General features: G+C 46.1%; 1 protein-coding gene across 23 annotated transcripts in view; it reads left to right on the top strand.

The window, feature by feature from the left end:
• Nucleotides 1–22,684, top strand: part of LOC106586786 (peripheral plasma membrane protein CASK) — a 236,097-nt gene that overhangs the window by 202,135 nt on the left and 11,278 nt on the right. For 15 of the 23 annotated variants that reach the window (XM_014174421.3, XM_014174439.3, XM_014174428.3 and 12 more), the window contains 4 exons: nucleotides 7,123–7,158; nucleotides 9,481–9,525; nucleotides 13,044–13,240; nucleotides 13,593–13,708. In XM_014174421.3, coding sequence (XP_014029896.1) covers nucleotides 7,123–7,158; nucleotides 9,481–9,525; nucleotides 13,044–13,240; nucleotides 13,593–13,708 — 394 coding nt within the window. The remainder of the gene's footprint in view (nucleotides 1–7,122; nucleotides 7,159–9,480; nucleotides 9,526–13,043; nucleotides 13,241–13,592; nucleotides 13,709–22,684) is intronic. The other 8 variants (XM_014174433.3, XM_014174430.3, XM_014174432.3 and 5 more) reach the window with 1 other exon arrangement.

Below are 22,684 nucleotides of genomic sequence, written 5' to 3'. Positions count from 1 at the left end.
GACACTACGCTGACCGACACAGCAAACCTTCTTGCCACAGCTCGTATTGATGTGCCATCCTGGATGAGCTGCACTACCAGAGCCACTTGTGTGGGTTGTAGACTCCGTCTCATGCTACCACTAGAGTGAAAGCACCGCCAGCATTCAAAAGTGACCAAAACATCAGCCAGGAAGCATAGGAACTGAGAAGTGGTCTGTGGTTACCACCTGCAGAACCACTCCTTTATTGGGGGTGTCTTGCTATTTGCCTATAATTTCCACCTGTTGTCTATTCCATTTGCACAACAGCATGTGAAATTTATTGTCAATCAGTGTTGCTTCCTAAGTGGACAGTTTGATTTCACAGAAGTGTGATTGACTTGGAGTTACATTGTGTTGTTTAAGTGTTCCCTTTATTTTTTTGAGCAGTATATATATGTTCCTATACAGCTCTGTTCCTATTCAACTCTGTTCCTATTCAACTATATTCCTATATAACTCTCTTCCTCTACAACTCTCTTCCTATACAACTCTCTTCCTATACAACTCTGTTCCTATACAACTCTGTTCCTATACAACTCTGTTCCTATACAACTCTCTTCCTATACAACTCTCTTCCTATAAAACTCTGTTCCTATACAACTCTGTTCCTATACAACTCTGTTCCTATACAACTACCTCCAATATCATCCACTACATTCACTAAGGATCCAGTCAACAAGCCTACCTTTACGTACCTACCTACCTACCTATATTTACGTACCTCTACCTACCTACCTACCTACCTACCTACCTACCTACCTACCTACCTACCCACATTCAATGCCTTGCAAAAGTATTCACCCGCCTTGGCGTTTTTCCTATTTTGTTGCATTACAACCTGTCATTTAAATAGATTTTTATTTGGATTTCATGTAATGGACATACACAAAATAGTTCAAATTGGTGAAGTGAAATGAAAAAAATAACTTGTTTCAAAAGATTCTACAAAATAAAAAACCGAAAAGTGGTGCGTGCATATGTACAGTATTCACCCCCTTTGCTATGAAACTCCTAAATAAGGTCTGGTGCAACAAATTACCTTCAGAAGTCACATAATTAGTTAAATAAAGTCCACCTGAGTGCAATCTAAGTGTCACATGATCTGTCACATGATCTCAGTAAATATACACCTGTTCTGAAAGGCCCCAGAGTCTGCAACACCACCAAGCAAGGGGTACCACCAAGCAAACTGCACTATGAAGACCAAGGAGCTCTCCAAACAGGTCAGGGACAACGTTGTGGAGAAGTACAGATCAGGGTTAGGTTATAAAAAAATATCCTAAACTTTGAACATCCCACAGAGCACCATTGAATCCATTATTTAAAAATGGAAAGAATATGGCACCACAACAAACCTGCCAAGTGAGGGCCGCCCACCAAAACTCACGGACCAGGTAAAGAAGGCATTAATCAGAGAGGCAACAAAGAGACCAAAGATAACACTGAAGGAGCTGCAAAGCTCCACAGCGGAGATTGGAGTATCTGTCCATCGACCACTTTAAGCCGTACACTCCACAAAGCTAGACTTTACGGAAGAGTGGCCAGAAAAAAATAAGCAAACATGTTTGGTGTTCACCAAAAGGGCTGTGGGAGACTCCCCAAACATATGGAAGAAGGTACACTGGTCAGATGAGACTAAAATGTTGCTTTTTGGCCATCAAAGAAAACGCTATGTCTGGCGCAAACCCAACACATTCCATCACCCCAAGAACACCATCCCCATGTTTTTCATCGGCAGGGACTGGGACACTGGTCAGAATTTAAGAAATGATGGAAGGCGCTAAATACAGGGAAATTCTTGAGGGAACCCTGTTTCAGTCTTCGAGAGATTTGAAACTGGAGGTTCATCTTCCAGCAGGACAATGACCCTAAGCATACTGCTAAAGCAACACTCAAGTGGTTTAAGGGGAAACATTTAAATGTCTTGGAATGGCCTAGTCAAAGCCCAGACCTCAATCCAATTGAGAATCTGTGGAATGACTTAAACACTGTACACCAGCTGAACCCATCCAACTTGAAGTAGCTGGAGCAGTTTTGCCTTGAAGAATGGGCAAAAATCCCAGTGGCTAGATGTGCCAAGCTTGTAGAGACATACCCCAAGAGACGTGCAGCTGTAATTGCTGAAAAAGGTGTCTTAATTCTTGTTTGTTTCACAATAAAATATATTTTGCATTTTCATAGTGGTAGGCATGTTGCATAAATCAAATGATACAAACCCCCAAAAAATCCATTTTAATTCCAGGTTGTAAGGCAACAAAATAGGAAAAATGCCAAGGGGGGTGAATACTTTCGCACGCCACTGTACCTCTACTTACCTGTACCTACCTATACCTACAGTGGCAAGAAAAAGTATGTGAACCCTTTGGAAAACCTGGATTTCTGCATAAATTGGTCATAAAAATGTATCTGATCTTCATCTAGGTCATAACAATATATAAACACAGTCTGCTTAAACAAATAACACACAAACAATTATACGTTTTCATGTCTTTATTGAACACACCGTGTAAACATTCACAGTGCAGGGTGGAAAAAGTATGTGAACCCTTGGATTTAATAACTGGTTGACCCTTCTTTGGCCGCAATAACCTCAACCGAATGTTTTCTGTAGTTGCGGATCAGACCTGCACAACAGTCAGGAGGAATTTTGGACCATTCCTATTTACAAAAACTGTTTAGGTTCAGCAATATTCTTGGGATGTCTGGTGTGAACTACTCTCTTGAGGTCATGCCACAGCATTTCAATCGGGTTGAGGTCAGGACTCTGACTGGGCCACTCCAGAAGGTGTATTTTCTTCTGTTGAAGCCATTCTGTTGTTTATTTACTTCTGTGTTTTGGGTCGTTGTCCTGCTGCATCACCCAACTTCTGTTGAGCTTCAATTGGCGGACAGATAGCCTAACATTCTCCTGCAAAATGTATTGATAAACTTGGGAATTCATTTTTCTGTCAATGATAGCAATTGTCCAGGCCTGAGGCAGCAAAACAGCCCCAAAGCATGATGCTCCCTCCACCATACTTTACAGTTGGGATGAGGTTTTGATGTTGGTGTGCTGTGCTGTGCCTTTTTTTCTTCACACATAGTGTTGTGTGTTCTTCCAAACAACTCAACTGTAGTTTAATCTGTCCACAGAATATTTTGCCAGTAGCGCTGTGGATCATCCAGGTGCACTTTTGCAAACTTCAGACGTGCCGCAATGTTTTTTTTGAACAGAAGTGTCTTCTTCCGTGGTGCCCTCCCATGAACACCATTCTTGTTTAGTGTTTTACGTAACGTAGACTCGTCAACAGAGATGTTAGCATGTTCCAGAGATTTTAGTCTTTAGCTGACACGCTAGGATTCTTCTTAACCTCATTGAGCATTCTGCTCTGTGCTCTTGCAGTCATCTTTGCAGGACGGCCACTCCTTGGGATAGTAGTAACAGTGCTGAACTATCTCGATTTACAGACAATTTGTCTTACCGTGGACTGATGGACATCAAGGCTTTTAGAGAACATTTTGTAACCCTTTCCAGCTTTATGCAAGTCAACAATTCTTAATCTTAGGTCTTTTGAGATCTATTTTATTCAAGGCATGGTTCACATCAGACAATGCTTCTTGTGAATAGCAAACTCAAATTTTGTGAGTGTTTTTATAGGGCAAGGCAGCTCTAACCAACATCTCCAATCTCATCTCATTGATTGCACTCCAGGTTAGCTGACTACTGACTCTAATTAGCTTTTGGAGAAGTCATTAGCCTAGGGGTTCACATACTTTTCCCAACCTACACTGTGAATGTTTAAATTATGTATTCAATATAGACAAGAAAAATACAATAATTTGTGTCTTATTAGTTTAAGCACACTATGTTTGTCTATTGTTGTGACTTAGATGAAGATCAGATCAAATTTGGTGACCAATTTATGCAGAAATCCAGGTAATTCCAAAGGGTTCTCATACTTTTTCTTGCCGCTGTATCTACCTACCTACCTACCTATACCTACCTACCTATATCTACGTACCTATACCTACCTACCTACCTAAATCTACGTACCTGTACCTACCTACCTACCTCTACCTACCTACCTACCTACCTCTACCTGCTTACCTGTACCTACCTGTACATACCTACCTACCTCTACCTACTTACCTGTACCTACTTATACCAACACCTACCTACCTACCTATACCTACCTACCTACATCTACCTACCTACATCTACCTACCTACATCTACCTACCTACATCTACCTACCTACCTTCCTTTACCTACCTACCTCTAACTACATACAGTGCCTTCGGAAAGTATTCAGACCCATTGACTTTTTACACATTTTGTTACATTACAGCCTTATTCTAAAATGTATTAAATAAAAATAATCTACACATAATACCCTATAATGACAAAATTAAAACAGGTTTTTAGACATGTTAGCAAATTTATAAAAAATAGAAATACCTTGTTTACATAAGTATTCAGACCTTTTGCTATGAGACTCGAAATTGAGCTCAGGTGCATCCTGTTTCCATTGATCATCCTTGAGATGTTTCTACAACTTGATTGGAGTCCACTTGTGGTAAATTCAATTGATTGGACATGATTTGGAAAGGCTACACCTGTCTATATAAGGTCCCACAGTTGACAGTGCATGTCAGAGCAAAAACCAAGCCATGAGGTCGAAGGAATTGTCCGTAGAACTCTGAGACAGGGTTGTGTCGAGGACAAGTCTCTGAAAAGCCTTGAGCGGCCCAGCCAGAGCCCAGACTTTAACCCGATCTAACATCTCTGGAGAGACCTGAAAATAGCTGTGCAGCGACGCTCCCCATCCAACCTGACAGAGCTTGAGAGGATCTGCAGAGAAGAATGGGAGAAACTCCCCAAATACAGGTGTGCCAAGCTTGTCGCGTGATACCCAAGAAGACTTGAGGCTGTAATCGCTGCCAAAGGTGCTGAGTAAAGGGTCTGAATACTTATGTAAATGTGATATTTCCACAACATTTTCTAAAAGCCTGTTTTTGCTTTGTCATTATGGGGTACTGTGGATAGATTGATGAGGGGAAAAAACGATTTAATAAATTTTAGAATAAGGCTGTAACATTAAAAAAAATATGAAGAAAGTCAAGGTGTCGGAATACTTTCCAAATGCACTGCACCTACCTACCTACCTCTACCTACCTACCTCTACCTACCTTCCTCTACCTACCTACCTAGCTAACTCCCTACCTACCTACCTACCTAACTCCCTACCTACCTACCTACCTACCTCTACCTACCCACCTACCTCTACCTACCTACCTCTACCTACCTACCTACCTAACTCCCTACCTACCTACCTACCTACCTACATATACCTACCTACCTACATATACCTACCCATAGCTACATATACCTACTCATAGCTACATATACCTATCTACATATACCATCCACTGTAGATTATTGATTGATGAGGATGTGTAGATTGTAGATTGATGAGGGAAAATGTGAAAAAGTCAAGGGGTCTGAATACTTTCTGAATGCACTGTACCTAGTTACCTATACCTACCTACCTACCTACCTACCTACCTACCTACCTACCTACCTACCTACACCTACCTATATAAGCATACCTACCTACCTACCTACCTACCTACCAATGAATTGATACATACCTACCTACCTACCTACCTACCTCTACCTACCTGCCTATCTACATATACCATCCATTGTAGATTATTGATTGATGAGGATGTGTAGATTGTAGATTGATGAGGGAATATGTGAAAAAGTCAAGTGGTCTGAATACTTTCTGAATGTACTGTACCTAGTTACCTACCTACCTATACCTACCTAACTACCTACATCTACCTACCTATACCTACCTACACCTACCTACACCTACCTACCTACATATACCTACCTATACCTACCTACACCTACCTACCTATATATAGCTACCAATACCTACATATACAGTTGAAGTCAGAAGTTTACATACACTTAGGTTGGAGTCATTAAAACTTGTTTTTCAACCACTCCACATATTTCTTGTTAAAAAAACGTTCAAACTCAGTGCCTCTTTGACCTTCAAACTCAGTGCCTCTTTGCTTGACATCATGGGAAAATCAAAAGAAATCAGCCAAGACCTCAGAAAAAAATGGTAGACCTCCACAAGTCTGCTTCATCCTTGGGATCAATTTCCAAATGCCTGAAGGTACCACGTTCATCTGTACAAACAATAGTACGCAAGTATAAACACCATGGGACCACGCAGCCGTCATGCCGCTCAGGAAGTAGACGCGTTCTGTCTCCTAGAGATGAAGGTACTTTGGTGTGAAAAGTGCAAATCAATCCCAGAACAACAGCAAAGGACCTTGTGAAGATGCTGGAGGAAACAGGTACAAATGACTCAAATGATGTCAATTAGCCTATCAGAAGCTTCTAAAACCATGACATAATTTTCTGGAATTTTCCAAGCTGTTTAAAGGCACAGTCAACTTAGTGTTTGTAAACTTCTGATACACTGGAATTGTGATACAGTGAATTATAAGTAAAGTAATCTGTCTGCAAACAATTGTGGGAAAAATGACTTGTGTCATGCATGAAGTAGATGTCCTAACCAACTTGCCAAAACTATAGTTTGTTAACAAGAAATATGTGGAGTGGTTGAAAAACGAGTTTTAATGACTCCAAACTCAGTGTATGTAAACATCTGACTTCAACTGTACCTACACCTACCTATGCATACATACCTACCTACCTACCTACATATGCATACAGACCTACCTACCCCTACCTACCTACCTATACCTACCTACCTACCTACCTAAATACCTACCTACCTACCTGATAGCTGTACACTTCGGTGCTGAAATTGCTTTGCTTGCTCTCTGCTTTCCTGCTCTCTGCTGCGAGATTTGTCCTGCAGAAGCTCTGCTCTAACACCCTAAAGCTCAACTCTGTCTGTATGGCTAACTGAGAATCACTGTACCCTCTCTCTCTTTAAACATTGGTGACATGAGGGTAGGGAATGTGTGTTTGACTGTATTCCATATACAGTATTATGGTGGTGTTGTGGCAGTTCCCCTGCCTCTCTCTGGTGTAAACTCTCTGTCTCTGTCACTGCTGGCGTTTTCTCTTCAGGATCTGCCGTCTACCGTCCAACCCAAGAGTCGACAGGTGAATACCAGCAGTCTCTACCTTGTGAAACACACAAGCTGAACTGTAACACACAACCCCTCACAACTCCTCCATTCATTTCCCCTCATCCAATTTCTACACATCTGTGTGTGCGTGTGTGTGCGCATATGTGCACAGACACAGTGTGTTTGCGAGTTCACATGCCCCCCCCTCCTCCATTGACTAACTGCCAAGGTCAACCCATATGAGTAGACTCCATTCACTTACAATGTTGTTAATATACTGTGGCTACAGACTGATCTCCAAGCTGTGTTTAGAGCGGGATAGTGTCTGCTAGACTGGATAGTGGATAATGTGTAGAGCTACTGTAAGCCATGACCTCTCCCAAAGAAATACTACTGGATATTGGTCTCAAGCAAAGACAATTCAGACTCGAAATCTGCCCCAGCTACTTACATATGTCATACCTATTCTATGTGTCTGTCTGTCCATCAGTCTGTCCATCAGTCTGTCTGTCTGTCTGTCCGTCCGTCCGTCCGTCCTTGACAGCTATAGGGTAGTGCAGGCTTTTGTTCCAGCCCAGCAAAAACACCCCTGATTCTACTTGTTGAGGTATCTATTATTATTGTTGATAGCTAGCTGATACATTAAGTGCTGGTTTGGGACAGTCTGCTCACCCTGTGGGCCAATAGGACCAGAGATGGTTTGGGACAGTTTGCTCACCCTGTGAACCAATAGGACCAGAGCTGGTTTGGGACAGTCTGCTCACCCTGTGGGCCAACAGGACCAGGGCTGGTTTGGGACAGTCTGCCCACCCTGTGGGACAACAGGACCAGGGCTGGTTTGGGACAGTCTGCTCACCCTGTGGGCCAACAGGACCAGGGCTGGTTTGGGACAGTCTGCCCACCCTGTGGGACAACAGGACCAGGGCTGGTTTGGGACAGTCTGCTCACCCTGTGGGCCAACAGGACCAGGGTTGGTTTGGGACAGTCTGCTCACCCTGTGGGCCAACAGGACCAGAGCTGGTGACTAACTGTAACTGTGTAACCAAAGAGTATATACCTAGTTAGCTTTGATTAGTAAAATCCTAGCTGTAAACTAATGGCACAGGCATTGTTTAAACAGTGGTGCTCCATCACCCTCCTCCTTACCCCTTTCATCATTGTCTTTGTGGACCCCAACAGAAACACCATCACTAACTGTCTGTGTAGACTCAAACACCCATCTTAAATCCATACACCAGTGCAAACCCAACGAGTAACTTGACCTGAGCTTTAATCTAATAAACCTAACCAAACCTTCTCCCAGGAGAGTTGCGTACATCCAGTGTGTAGATGCCACCAGTAGAGGTCGCCCACAGTAGCACTGTCTCACTGAGACATGGCTGCAGTTACTTCACTGAACTGCACAGTAGCACATTAAACGGCATTACACGTCAGTCTCTAATCAGATAACTAAGACCCATGCATGGGCAGTATTGGACAGTTTGGAGGGGGTTACTGGCTCCTCAAGCCCTCTATAATCTCATCCACTAGCATGTGACATCATCATCCATTATGATCTCTCAATTTGAAACCCCGTTTTGGATTCCTGTTACTGAATGCATTCTACCTCTCTTCCTTGATCAGCAATCACTGATCTGACAGTGTTGGATAGGTTAAAGCTCATCCATGTATTTCACCAATCTAGTCATTTCAGATCTTTTAAAATGAAGGCAGGAACAAGGGAAGGAATGCGTGTTTAAAAGAATTCCAAAGGGTCAGTCTTCTCATTATAAGAAGGAATGCATGTTTAAGAGAATTCCAACGGGCCAGTTTCCTCATTATAAGAAGGAAGAAATGTGTGTTTAAAAGAATTCCAACGGGTCAGTCTCCTCATTATAAGAAGGAACAAGGGTAGGAATACGTGTTCAAAAGAATTCCAAAGGGCCAGTCTCTTCATTATAAGAAGGAACAAGGGAAGGAATGTGTGTTCAAAATAATTCCAACGGGCCAGTCTCCTCATTATAAGAAGGAAGGAATGCGTGTTTAAAAGCATTCCAACGGCCAGTCTCCTCATTATAACCAGGGTTGGGGTCAATACCATTTCAATTCCATTTCAGAGAATGAATTGAATCCTCTTTGACAGAAACAGGCAATTCATGAAATTAAGTGAATTTCAATTTATCCACTGAATAAAATGAAATAAAGTGGAATTGATGTCCAACACTGAAAGTGACATCATCCATGTTAATCCATCACCATAGTAGCATTAATGCTTAACATTCTCTATCTCCCCCGAGCTCCACTCACCGTACTGTGTGTGTAGACACTCTGTAGTCGTTTTACTGCATGATGTGTGTGTGGTGCTTTCACATCCTAGATGGTCGTACCCAGACCTTCAATCAAGGATAAAATGTCCGTCAAGGTAAGATATAGTGTTGCCTCCACAGTGCTACACCATTAAGATAAAATGGAAGACATCCTAGGAATTGTTTTATCTCTATGGCTAAACCATAGTTATTCCCTTAGATGACTGTAATAGGAATATTTTTTTCTTCCCTAAACAACATCCCATATAGTAGAATCTATCATAGTCTAAGACGACTAAAACCACAATGAAAAACCACAGCCTTTGGACTATTGTAACTAGTCAAGTCTTACTGTATTCAGAGTGCATTATCACAAGGTCTCAATACACTTCTCAGAGAAATGTAATAAATATGAACAAATGAACAGGTCTTATCAGACGTACTGTAAAACACTGGTACTCTGGTTGTATTGGTGTGTTGAATCAGTCAGTGATACAGAACATATGTTTTAACAAGACCAAAGAGAGATTCTAAAGAGACAACCCTGTGTTAACGATCCATGAGAGATTCTAAAGAGACAACCCTGTGTTAACGATCCATGAGAGATTCTAAAGAGACAACCCTGTGTTAACGATCCATGAGAGATTCTAAAGAGACAACCCTGTGTTAACGATCCCTGTGCCATTTATATCAGTCAAATCAAATCACATTTGTTTATGAAGCCCTTTTTACATCAGCAGATGTCACAAAGTGCTTATACAGAAACTCAGCCTAAAATCCCAAACAGCAAGCAATGCAGATGTAGAAGCACAGTGGCTAGAAGAAACTCCCTAGAAAGGCAGGACCCTAGAAGAAACCTAGAGAGGAACCAGGCTCTGAGGGGTGGCCAGTCCTCTTCTGTGTACTGCCTCTGAAGAAAGATGCTGATTAATAGCACAACTCGTGTTTTTTGTACCGGGCAGCCACATACACACGCTACTGCCCACAAGAGCCGGGCCATATGGCCAAAATACTATACCACAGTATTCTTTTTAAATTGGATGGTATGACGCTATTTGACGGTATTTCTTTTTAAATTGGCCGGTATGACGGTATTTGAAAAATAAAAGTTGTACATTTGCTTTATGAGTAGTGAGTGATCCTAGGGTGGTAACACATACATTCTAAGTGATTTCTCCACTCTGATTGTTTTATACTGTTCAATTCAACTTCAACCAAAACAAATTTCAGCACTTTTATCATTTCTGCATTTCCTGCACTCAGTTGCAGTGGTGGAAAAAGTACCCAATTGTCATACTTGAGTAAAAGTATAGATACGTTAATAGAAAATGACTCAAGTAAAAGTGAAAGTCACCCAGTAAAATACTACTTGAGTAAAAGTCTAAAAGTATTTGGTTTTAAATATACTTAAGTATCAAAAGTAAATGTAATTGATATAATGTACTTAAGTATCAAAACTAAAAGTGTAAATAATTTCAAATTCCTTATATTAAGCCAACCAGATGGCACCATTTTCTTTTTTTTTTTTTTACATTTACGGATAGCCAGGGGCACACCAGCACTCAGAGAAAATTTACAAACAAAGCATTTGTGTTTAGTGAGTCCTCCAGATCAGAGGCAGTAGATGACCAGGGATGTTCTCTTGACAAGTGAATTGGACAATTTTCCTGTCCTGCTAAGCATTCAAAATGTAACAAGTACTTTTAGATGTCAGGGAAAATGTATGGAGTAAAAAGTACAGTATTTTCTTGAGGAATGTAGTGAAGTAAAAGTTGTCAACAATAGTAAAGTAAAGTACAGATACAAAAAAATTACTTAAGTAGTACTTGAAAGTATTTTTGCTTAAGTACTTTACACCACTGCTCAATTGAGATAATTTCCACACTGCCACATTTGGCTGCACGATATGGGCAAATAATCTTGGACTTATTTTTAACCAAATATTGCAATTGCGATTTGACTTGCGAATTAGAGCAACACTGTTGGAATCATGGAAATAGAATGACTATTCTAATTCTATAATTAGAATATAATAGTGGGCACTTTGAATACAGTGTTGTTTGAGATGCCAACAAATTAAATTGCCAGGGAGGAGTAATTGTGACAGGGTAGGAACTAAAGTGTTGATAAGTGTTTCCTAGTGGACCCTATAAGCTTTGACCTCATTGCATGTTTTCTCTTAGCCACTTCATGTAGCTAACATATGCTTGCTTTGCATATTCCTCTTTGATTTAGAAGAAGATACTGTTGCACAAACAACATGCTGATTTAGGGCTACACCATCACTGTTATTATCAGACTCTATTAGCTAGCTACGTTTGCTCTTACTCAGTACATTTATTAGCTAGCTAGCTAGCTATTTGCATTAGCGGCTAACGATTAGTGTCTCACAAGATTTAGGGCAACTTGCTAAGAAAAGACAAACTAGCTGTTTGCTGATGTAAGAAACACAAACTAATAGTGTCATTATAGAACATTAGTGGATTTATATTAAGAATCAAAGTGAAAACAGCATTGTTGTCATCAACATTGTTGTATGTGCTGCATTGACCATGCAGACTGAATGCAAGTGTCTTGTGGTTGAGGAACATCAAATGCGCTCCTTGAGTGACAGGAGGCGTGGCTAGGTCTGTGTGGAAAGTGGCACGGAGAAAAAGAGCAGAGAGAGATGACTCAAGTAGCGAAGTAAACTATGGAAATTGACATAACACATGGCGCATCACATTTAACAAAGCAAACATTCAAATACCTGTATAGAAGATAAAGTAAATACCCAAACCGGTCTCTGCATCAGTACCGGTATATCATAAAATACGATATACCGCCCAGCCCTACTGCCCATAGTGAAATGTCTCCAACCTGGCAACCCATTGGTCTGTACAGCCAGAAGCCACTCCTCCCTCTCCAGGTCGCCAATCTGGCAACCCATTGGTTTGTACAGCCAGACGCCACTCCTCCCTCTCCTAGTCTCCAACCTGGCAACCCATTGGTCTGGACGCCACTCCTCCCTCTTCAGGTCTCCAACCTGGCAACTGGACAGAGAGGCTCATTTATACCACACAGCTATTTCTTTGAGTGTCCCCCGTGAGGTAAAACTACCTATAGGGAAAGGTCTCTGATCTGGAAACCAATTGGTCTGTAGTGTTGTGGTGTCTCTCTTGTCGTGATGTGTGTTTTGTCCTGTTTTTATTTTATAAAAAAAAAAGTAATCCCAGGTCCCCGAAGAAGGCCTTTTGCCTTTTGGTAGGCCGTCATTATAAATAAGAATTTGTTCTTAACTGACTTGCCTAGTTAAATAAAGGTTAAATAAAATAAACAGCCACACACCACTCCTCCCTCTCCAGGTCTCCAACCTGGCAACCGGGCATCACAGGAAATGATCTCCTCAACACAACTGCTCTCTCTCTCTCTCTCTCTCTCTCTCTCTCTCTCTCTCTCTCTCTCTCTCTCTTCTCTCTCTCTCTCTCTCTCTCTCTCTCTCTCCCGCCCTCTCTCTCTTTCCCTCTCCCTCCCTCACTCACTCTCCCTCCCTCTTTCTCTCCCCCTCACCCTCTCCCTCCGTCCCTACCTCATCAGTGACTCATTCAGCCCACTCCATCTTGACCTCTAGCTGACCCCTGTCTATGTGTCTCAGATCTACGTGAGGGCCCAGTTTGAGTATGACCCCTCCAGAGATGACCTCATACCCTGCAAGGAGGCTGGGATTCCCTTCCGGGTTGGTGACATCGTCCAGATCATCAGTAAAGACGACCACAACTGGTGGCAGGGCAAGCTGGAGAACACTAAGAACGCCACCGCAGGGCTCATACCCTCACCAGAACTCCAGGAGTGGTGAGGAGACACACACACAGCCCAGACACATATACATACATACACACACACACACACACACACACACACACACACACACACACACACACACACACACACACACACACACACACACACACACACACACACACACACGCATTGAACACCAGACCTCCGGGAATGGTGAGAAGACACACAACCACCTGGCCAAATAGAGCCTTTAGGGTGTGGAGAGTACTTTAACACACAGAGAATCCAGATTCAGAGAAAGCTCCCAGAATGCACACTCAAAGAACCCCCCAAAAAGTCTAGAATGTTTGAGCAGGTGATGTAGTTTAGCTCTCATTGGATGTATTTCCGGCCGTGTTTCCAGGCGTGTGGCGTGTTTAGCCATGGAGAAGACCAAGCAGGAGCAGCAGGCCAGCTGTACCTGGTTTGGCAAGAAGAAGAAACAGTACAAAGACAAGTACCTGGCCAAGCACAACGCAGGTACACACACACACACATACTTCCATGTGGTCAATGGCATGCACATACCATACAGTACGGTACACAGTCATGCAGTCAGAATGTTCCTCAGCTGTTACAGTACGGTACACAGTCATGCAGTCAGAATGTTCCTCAGCTGTTACAGTACAGTACACAGTCATGCAGTCAGAATGTTCCTCAGCTGTTACAGTACAGTACACAGTCATGCAGTCAGAATGTTCCTCAGCTGTTACAGTACAGTACACAGTCATGCAGTCAGAATGTTCCTCAGCTGTTACAGTACAGTACACAGTCATGCAGTGAGAATGTTCCTCAGCTGTTACAGTACGGTACACAGTCATGCAGTCAGAATGTTCCTCAGCTGTTACAGTACGGTACACAGTCATGCAGTCAGAATGTTCCTCAGCTGTTACAGTACAGTACACAGTCATGCAGTCAGAATGTTCCTCAGCTGTTACAGTACAGTACACAGTCATGCAGTCAGAATGTTCCTCAGCTGTTACAGTACAGTACACAGTCATACAGTCAGAATGTTCCTCAGCTGTTACAGTACAGTACACAGTCATGCAGTCAGAATGTTCCTCAGCTGTTACAGTACAGTACACAGTCATGCAGTCAGAATGTTCCTCAGCTGTTACAGTACAGTACACAGTCATGCAGTGAGAATGTTCCTCAGCTGTTACAGTACAGTACACAGTCATACAGTCAGAATGTTCCTCAGCTGTTACAGTACAGTACACAGTCATACAGTCAGAATGTTCCTCAGCTGTTACAGTACAGTACACAGTCATGCAGTGAGAATGTTCCTCAGCTGTTACAGTACGGTACACAGTCATGCAGTCAGAATGTTCCTCAGCTGTTACAGTACGGTACACAGTCATGCAGTCAGAATGTTCCTCAGCTGTTACAGTACGGTACACAGTCATGCAGTCAGAATGTTCCTCAGCTGTTACAGTACAGTACACAGTCATGCAGTCAGAATGTTCCTCAGCTGTTACAGTACAGTACACAGTCATGCAGTCAGAATGTTCCTCAGCTGTTACAGTACAGTACACAGTCATACAGTCAGAATGTTCCTCAGCTGTTACAGTACAGTACACAGTCATGCAGTGAGAATGTTCCTCAGCTGTTACAGTACGGTACACAGTCATGCAGTCAGAATGTTCCTCAGCTGTTACAGTACAGTACACAGTCATGCAGTCAGAATGTTCCTCAGCTGTTACAGTACAGTACACAGTCATGCAGTCAGAATGTTCCTCAGCTGTTACAGTACAGTACACAGTCATACAGTCAGAATGTTCCTCAGCTGTTACAGTACAGTACACAGTCATACAGTCAGAATGTTCCTCAGCTGTTACAGTACAGTACACAGCCATGCAGTCAGAATGTTCCTCAGCTGTTACAGTACAGTACACAGTCATACAGTCAGAATGTTCCTCAGCTGTTACAGTACAGTACACAGTCATGCAGTCAGAATGTTCCTCAGCTGTTACAGTACAGTACACAGTCATGCAGTCAGAATGTTCCTCAGCTGTTACAGTACAGTACACAGTCATGCAGTCAGAATGTTCCTCAGCTGTTACAGTACAGTACACAGTCATGCAATCAGAATGTTCCTCAGCTGTTACAGTACAGTACACAGTCATGCAGTCAGAATGTTCCTCAGCTGTTACAGTACAGTACACAGTCATGCAGTCAGAATGTTCCTCAGCTGTTACAGTACAGTACACAGTCATACAGTCAGAATGTTCCTCAGCTGTTACAGTACAGTACACAGTCATGCAGTCAGAATGTTCCTCAGCTGTTACAGTACAGTACACAGTCATGCAGTCAGAATGTTCCTCAGCTGTTACAGTACAGTACACAGTCATACAGTCAGAATGTTCCTCAGCTGTTACAGTACAGTACACAGTCATGCAGTCAGAATGTTCCTCAGCTGTTACAGTACAGTACACAGTCATGCAGTCAGAATGTTCCTCAGCTGTTACAGTACAGTACACAGTCATGCAGTCAGAATGTTCCTCAGCTGTTACAGTACAGTACACAGTCATGCAGTCAGAATGTTCCTCAGCTGTTACAGTACGGTACACAGTCATACAGTCAGAATGTTCCTCAGCTGTTACAGTACAGTACACAGTCATGCAGTCAGAATGTTCCTCAGCTGTTACAGTACAGTACACAGTCATACAGTCAGAATGTTCCTCAGCTGTTACAGTACGGTACACAGTCATGCAGTCAGAATGTTCCTCAGCTGTTACAGTACGGTACACAGTCATGCAGTCAGAATGTTCCTCAGCTGTTACAGTACAGTACACAGTCATGGAGTCAGAATGTTCCTCAGCTGTTACAGTACAGTACACAGTCATGCAGTCAGAATGTTCCTCAGCTGTTACAGTACAGTACACAGTCATGCAGTCAGAATGTTCCTCAGCTGTTACAGTACAGTACACAGTCATGCAGTCAGAATGTTCCTCAGCTGTTACTTCATGGAATGTGAGGGTCTCACGTGTGAGAAGGTGGCATGGAGGTATGAGGGAAATGGAGAGGGACGTGTGGTCAAGGAACAAGGGAGAGGTGGTCAGGGAATGTGGGACCAGGGAGGACAGGGAGAGCAGGGAATTCACTGGCTCCAGTGACACAGTCACGCCAGAAATAGCAGGGAGACCTGGTGCTGGGGCGCAAGGGCAAGCTCAGATATGAGGGTGTGTGTGAGTGGGCAGTTATCAAATTGGTATGCACAGTACAAGTGTTGTGTTTGCTGCGTGTGTGTGTGTGTGTGTGTGTGTGTGTGTGTGTGTGTGTGTGTGTGTGTGTGTGTGTGTGTGTGTGTGTGTGTGTGTGTGTGTGTGTGTGTGTGTGTGTGTGTGCGTTGTGTGTATGTTGCGTGTGTGCTGCGTGTGTGTGTGTCTATGATCTCTGGTGTCTATGATCTTTGGTGTCTGTGATGTCTGGTGTCTGTGATCTTTGGTGTCTGTGATGTCTGGTGTCTGTGATCTCTGGTGTCTGTGATCTCTGGTGTCTGTGGTCTCTGGTGTCTGTGATCTCTGGTGTATGTGATCTCTGATGTCTGTGATCGTTGGTGTCTGTGGTCACTGGTGTCTGTGGTCTCTGGTGTCTGTGATCTCTGATGTCTGTGGTCGCTGGTGTCTGTGGGCTCTGGTGTCTGTGATCGCTGGTGTCTGTGGTCTCTGGTGTATGTGATCATTGGTGTCTGTGATCGTTGGTGTCTGTGGTCGCTGGTGTCTGTGGTCTCTGGTGTCTGTGATCTCTGGTGTATGTGGTCGTTGGTGTCTGTGGTCGCTGGTGTCTGTGGTCTCTGGTGTCTGTGATGTCTGGTGTCTGTGATCTCTGGTGTCTGTGATCTCTGGTGTCTGTGGTCTCTGGTGTCTGTGATCTCTCATGTCTGTGGTCGCTGGTGTCTGTGGTCTCTGGTGTATGTGATCGTTGGTGTCTGTGATCGTTGGTGTCTGTGGTCTCTGGTGTCTGTGATCTCTGATGTCTGTGGTCTCTGGTGTCTGTGATCTCTGGTGTCTGTGATCATCGGTGTCTGTGGTCGCTGGTGTCTGTGGTCTCTGGTGTCTGTGATCTCTGGTGTCTGTGGTCTCTGGTGTCTGTGGTCTCTGGTGTATGTGATCGTTGGTGTCTGTGATCGTTGGTGTCTGTGGTCTCTGGTGTCTGTGATCGTTGGTGTCTGTGGTCTCTGGTGTCTGTGATCTCTGATGTCTGTGGTCTCTGGTGTCTGTGATCTCTGGTGTCTGTGATCATCGGTGTCTGTGATCGTTGGTGTCTGTGGTCTCTGGTGTCTGTGATCTCTGGTGTCTGTGATCTCTGGTGTCTGTGATCTCTGGTGTCTGTGATCGTTGGTGTCTGTGGTCTCTGGTGTCTGTGATCTCTGGTGTCTGTGATCTCTGGTGTCTGTGGTCTCTGGTGTCTGTGATCTCTGGTGTCTGTGATCTCTGGTGTCTGTGGTCTCTGGTGTCTGTGGTCTCTGGTGTCTGTGGTCGTTGGTGTCTGTGGTCGCTGGTGTCTGTGGTCTCTGGTGTCTGTGATCGTTGGTGTCTGTGGTCTCTGGTGTCTGTGGTCTCTGGTGTCTGTGATCTCTGGTGTCTGTGATCTCTGGTCTCTGTGATCTCTGGAGACCAGGCCAGGGTCAATGTGCAGGAGAAACTGACACTGCCATGTGCGTCTATGTAGCAGCTCAAATGACAACAGTAACCAGTAACAGCAGAGCAGCACTGACCAGAGATCAGCTGTCAGCTTCTCCACCAGTCCTGTTCACTGAGAAGCCTGGAGAGGAGAGAGGGTATTATATAGATTTTGTTGTTGGGAGAGTTCCTTTTTTTGTCAGTTAATTGTGTAAAGATGTTTGCACATGTCAGCCTACAACTGCACTGAGCTGTTCCCAAGGGATTATGGGAGTTGATTTGGGTATCGGGCACAGCTGGGTGTATGAGGAGCAGTTTGGCATTTAAAGAGATGACTCATGTACTGGAAGCAGCTCTGCAGAGTGGTCACTAGTTAGCATAGCCACAAAGTCATAAAATCTGATTTTAAACCTAACCCTAACCTTAACCATGCAGCTAGCACTAATGCCAAACCCTGACCTTAAATTAAGACCAAAAAGCAGATGTTTGTTTTCATGTATTTTTACAATGTAGACAATTTTGAAACCACTCAGTTCTGCCTCCAGGGCAAGACTGATGACATTAAATGTCAACATGCGTATGAGGAGGGGGAGCAGGGACAGGGAGGTGATAGTGACAGGGACAGGGAGGGATAGTGACAGGGACAGGGAGGGGGATAGGGACAGGGACAGGGAGGTGATAGGGACAGGGACAGGGAGGGATAGTGACAGGGACAGGGAGGGGGATAGGGACAGGGACATGGAGGTGATAGGGACAGGGCCAGGGAGGTGATAGGGGCAAGGACAGGGAGGGGGACAGGGAGGTGATAGGGACAGGGACAGGGAGGTGATAGGGACAGGGACAGGGAGGTGATAGGGACAGGGACAGGGAGGGGGATAGGGACAGGGACAGGTAGGTGATAGTGACAGGGACAGGGAGGGGGATAGGGACAGGGACAGGGAGGTGATGGGGCAAGGACAGGGATTGGGATAGGGAGGTGATAGGGACAGGGACAGGGAGGTGACAGGGACAGGGAGGTGATAGGGACAGGGACAGGGAGGTGATAGGGATAGGGACAGGGAGGGGACAGGGACAGGGACAGGGAGGTGATAGTGACAGGGACAGGGAGGTGATAGGGACAGGGAGGTGATGGGGACAGGGACAGGGAGGTGATAGGGACAGGGACAGGGAGGTGATAGTGACAGGGACAGGGAGGTGATAGGGACAGGGACAGGGAGGTGATAGGGACAGGGACAGGGAGGTGATAGGGACAGGGACAGGGAGGTGATAGGGACAGGGACAGGGAGGTGATAGGGACAGGGACAGGGAGGTGATAGGGACAGGGACAGGGAGGGGGATAGGGACAGGGACAGGTAGGTGATAGTGACAGGGACAGGGAGGGGGATAGGGACAGGGACAGGGAGGTGATGGGGCAAGGACAGGGATTGGGATAGGGAGGTGATAGGGACAGGGACAGGGAGGTGACAGGGACAGGGAGGTGATAGGGACAGGGACAGGGAGGTGATAGGGATAGGGACAGGGAGGGGACAGGGACAGGGACAGGGAGGTGATAGTGACAGGGACAGGGAGGTGATAGGGACAGGGACAGGGAGGTGATAGGGACAGGGACAGGGAGGTGATAGGGACAGGGATAGGTAGGTGATAGGGACAGGGACAGGGACAGGGAGGTGATAGGGACAGGGACAGGGAGGGGGATAGGGACAGGGACAGGTAGGTGATAGTGACAGGGACAGGGAGGGGGATAGGGACAGGGACAGGGAGGTGATGGGGCAAGGACAGGGATTGGGATAGGGAGGTGATAGGGACAGGGACAGGGAGGTGACAGGGACAGGGAGGTGATAGGGACAGGGACAGGGAGGTGATAGGGATAGGGACAGGGAGGGGACAGGGACAGGGACAGGGAGGTGATAGTGACAGGGACAGGGAGGTGATAGGGACAGGGACAGGGAGGTGATAGGGACAGGGACAGGGAGGTGATAGGGACAGGGATAGGTAGGTGATAGGGACAGGGACAGGGAGGTGATAGGGACAGGGACAGGGAGGTGATAGTGACAGGGACAGGTAGGTGATAGGGACAGGGACAGGGAGGGGATAGTGACAGGGACAGGGAGGTGATAGGGACAGGGAGAGGGAGGTGATAGGGACAGGGACAGGGAGGTGACAGGGACAGGGAGGTGATAGGGACAGGGACAGGGAGGTGATAGGGATAGGGACAGGGAGGGGACAGGGACAGGGACAGGGAGGTGATAGTGACAGGGACAGGGAGGTGATAGGGACAGGGACAGGGAGGTGATAGGGACAGGGACAGGGAGGTGATAGGGACAGGGATAGGTAGGTGATAGGGACAGGGACAGGGACAGGGAGGTGATAGGGACAGGGACAGGGAGGTGATAGTGACAGGGACAGGTAGGTGATAGGGACAGGGACAGGGGGGTGATAGTGACAGGGACAGGTAGGTGATAGGGACAGGGACAGGTAGATGATAGAGACAGGGACAGGGAGGTGATAGTGACAGGGACAGGGAGGTGATAGGGACAGGGACAGGGAGGTGATAGTGACAGGGACAGGTAGGTGATAGGGACAGGGACAGGGAGGTGATAGGTACAGGGACAGGGAGGTGATAGTGACAGGGACAGGTAGGTGATAGTGACCGGGACAGGTAGGTGATAGGGACAGGGACAGGGAGGTGATAGTGACAGGGACAGGGAGGTGATGGGGCAAGGACAGGGATAGGGACAGGGACAGGGAAGGGAGGGGGATAGGGACAGGGAGGGGGATAGGGACAGGGACAGGGAGGTGATAGGTACAGGGACAGGGAGGTGATAGGGACAGGGACAGGGAGGTGATAGTGACAGGGACAGGTAGGTGATAGGGACAGGGACAGGGAGGTGATAGGTACAGGGACAGGGAGGTGATAGTGACAGGGACAGGTAGGTGATAGTGACCGGGACAGGTAGGTGATAGGGACAGGGACAGGGAGGTGATAGTGACAGGGACAGGGAGGTGATGGGGCAAGGACAGGGATAGGGACAGGGACAGGGAAGGGAGGGGGATAGGGACAGGGAGGGGGATAGGGACAGGGACAGGGAGGTGATAGGGGCAAGGACAGGGATAAGGAAAGGGACAGGGAGGTGATAGTGACAGGGACAGGGACAGGGAGGTGATAAGGACAGGGACAGGGAGGTGATAGTGACAGGGACAGGGAGGTGATAGGGACAGGGACAGGGAGGTGATAGGGACAGGGACAGGGAGGTGATAGGGACAGGGATAGGGACAGAACAGGGACAGGGAGGTGATAGGGGGGGTGTGAGGGGGACAGGGACAGGTAGGGGGATAGGGACAGGGACAGGGATAGGGACAAGGGGGGATAGGGACGGGGGGGATAGGGACAGGGACCGGGATAGGGACAGGGTGGGGGGATAGGGACGGGGGGGATAGGGACAGGGATAGGGACAGGGGGGGGATAGGGACGGGGGGGATAGGGACAGGGGGGGATAGGGATAGGGATAGGGACGGGGACAGGGAGGTGATAGGGGCAAGGACAGGGATAGGGAAAGGGACAGGGAGGTGATAGTGACAGGGACAGGGAGGTGATAGGGACAGGGACAGGGAGGTGATAGGGACAGGGACAGGGAGGTGATAGGGACAGGGACAGGGAGGTGATAGGGACAGGGACAGGGAGGTGATAGGGACAGGGATAGGGACAGAACAGGGACAGGGAGGTGATAGGGGGGGTGTGAGGGGGACAGGGACAGGGATAGGGACAAGGGGGGGATAGGGACGGGGGGGATAGGGACAGGGACCGGGATAGGGACAGGGTGGGGGGATAGGGACGGGGGGGATAGGGACAGGGACAGGGATAGGGACAGGGGGGGGATAGGGACGGGGGGGATAGGGACAGGGGGGGGATAGGGATAGGGATAGGGACGGGGGGGATAGGGACGGGGGGGATAGGGACAGGGACAGGGAGGGTGTTAGGGGGATAGGGACAGGGAGGGGATAGGGGAAGGAAGTGGGCCTGGAGGTTGCAGATTAGGGGAGACTCATCAATATGCTCAAGCAGTAGAGGAGAGAATGAGAGGTGATGTGGGGGATAGCTGGCAGCATGTGAGAGAATGAGAGGTGATGTGGGGGATAGCTGGCAGCATGTGAGAGAATGAGAGGTGATGTGGGGGATAGCTGGCAGCATGTGAGAGAATGAGAGGTGATGTGGGGGATAGCTGGCAGCATGTGAGAGAATGAGAGGTGATGTGGGGGATAGCTGGCAGCATGTTCACAGTATGAGGCCTATGATTAGGTCCCATTTTAACTCTATAAAGATGAATCATTCCTACTTTCCCTCCTCAAGAGGCCAAAGTGTGACGCTCTGGGTACAAGTTGCCCTTTAGACACATACAGTATCTAAGGTCAGGTCAGTATACCCTGCCCAAATCCTGATCTTAAAATACAAAAACTGGCCTTAGATCAGTGTTTGGGAGCAACTTCATTCTACTCTGTTTGGTTAGTAATATAAAGCAGGGCATCAGAGCTTTGCTGCTTCAGAGTTGTATTGTTGTATTGCTGTATCTATGGTAACTTCTATATTGTTGTGTAACTGAACCCCTGTCCATCTCTCACGCTGTCCCCCTCCAAACGGCCTCTCTGCATGTAAGTAACAACCAGTGACAGTAGCTGGCTAGCTAACGCCTCTTTTGGCTTTTTTGACTCTCTCTCTCTCTCTGTGTCTGTCTCTCTCTCTCTCTCTCTGTCTCATTCTCATTCTCATTCTGTCTCTCATCATTTTTTTAATTTGCGTTATTATGAACCTTTCAGTTGACCAGCTGTCACTCCT

Source organism: Salmo salar, chromosome 25, assembly GCF_965601325.2.
Source record: "Salmo salar chromosome 25, fSalSal1, whole genome shotgun sequence".
Taxonomy (NCBI): Eukaryota; Metazoa; Chordata; class Actinopteri; order Salmoniformes; family Salmonidae; genus Salmo; species Salmo salar.
The sequence above is the reverse complement of the archived record's forward strand: the minus strand, read 5'-3'. Positions and strand labels throughout refer to the sequence as shown.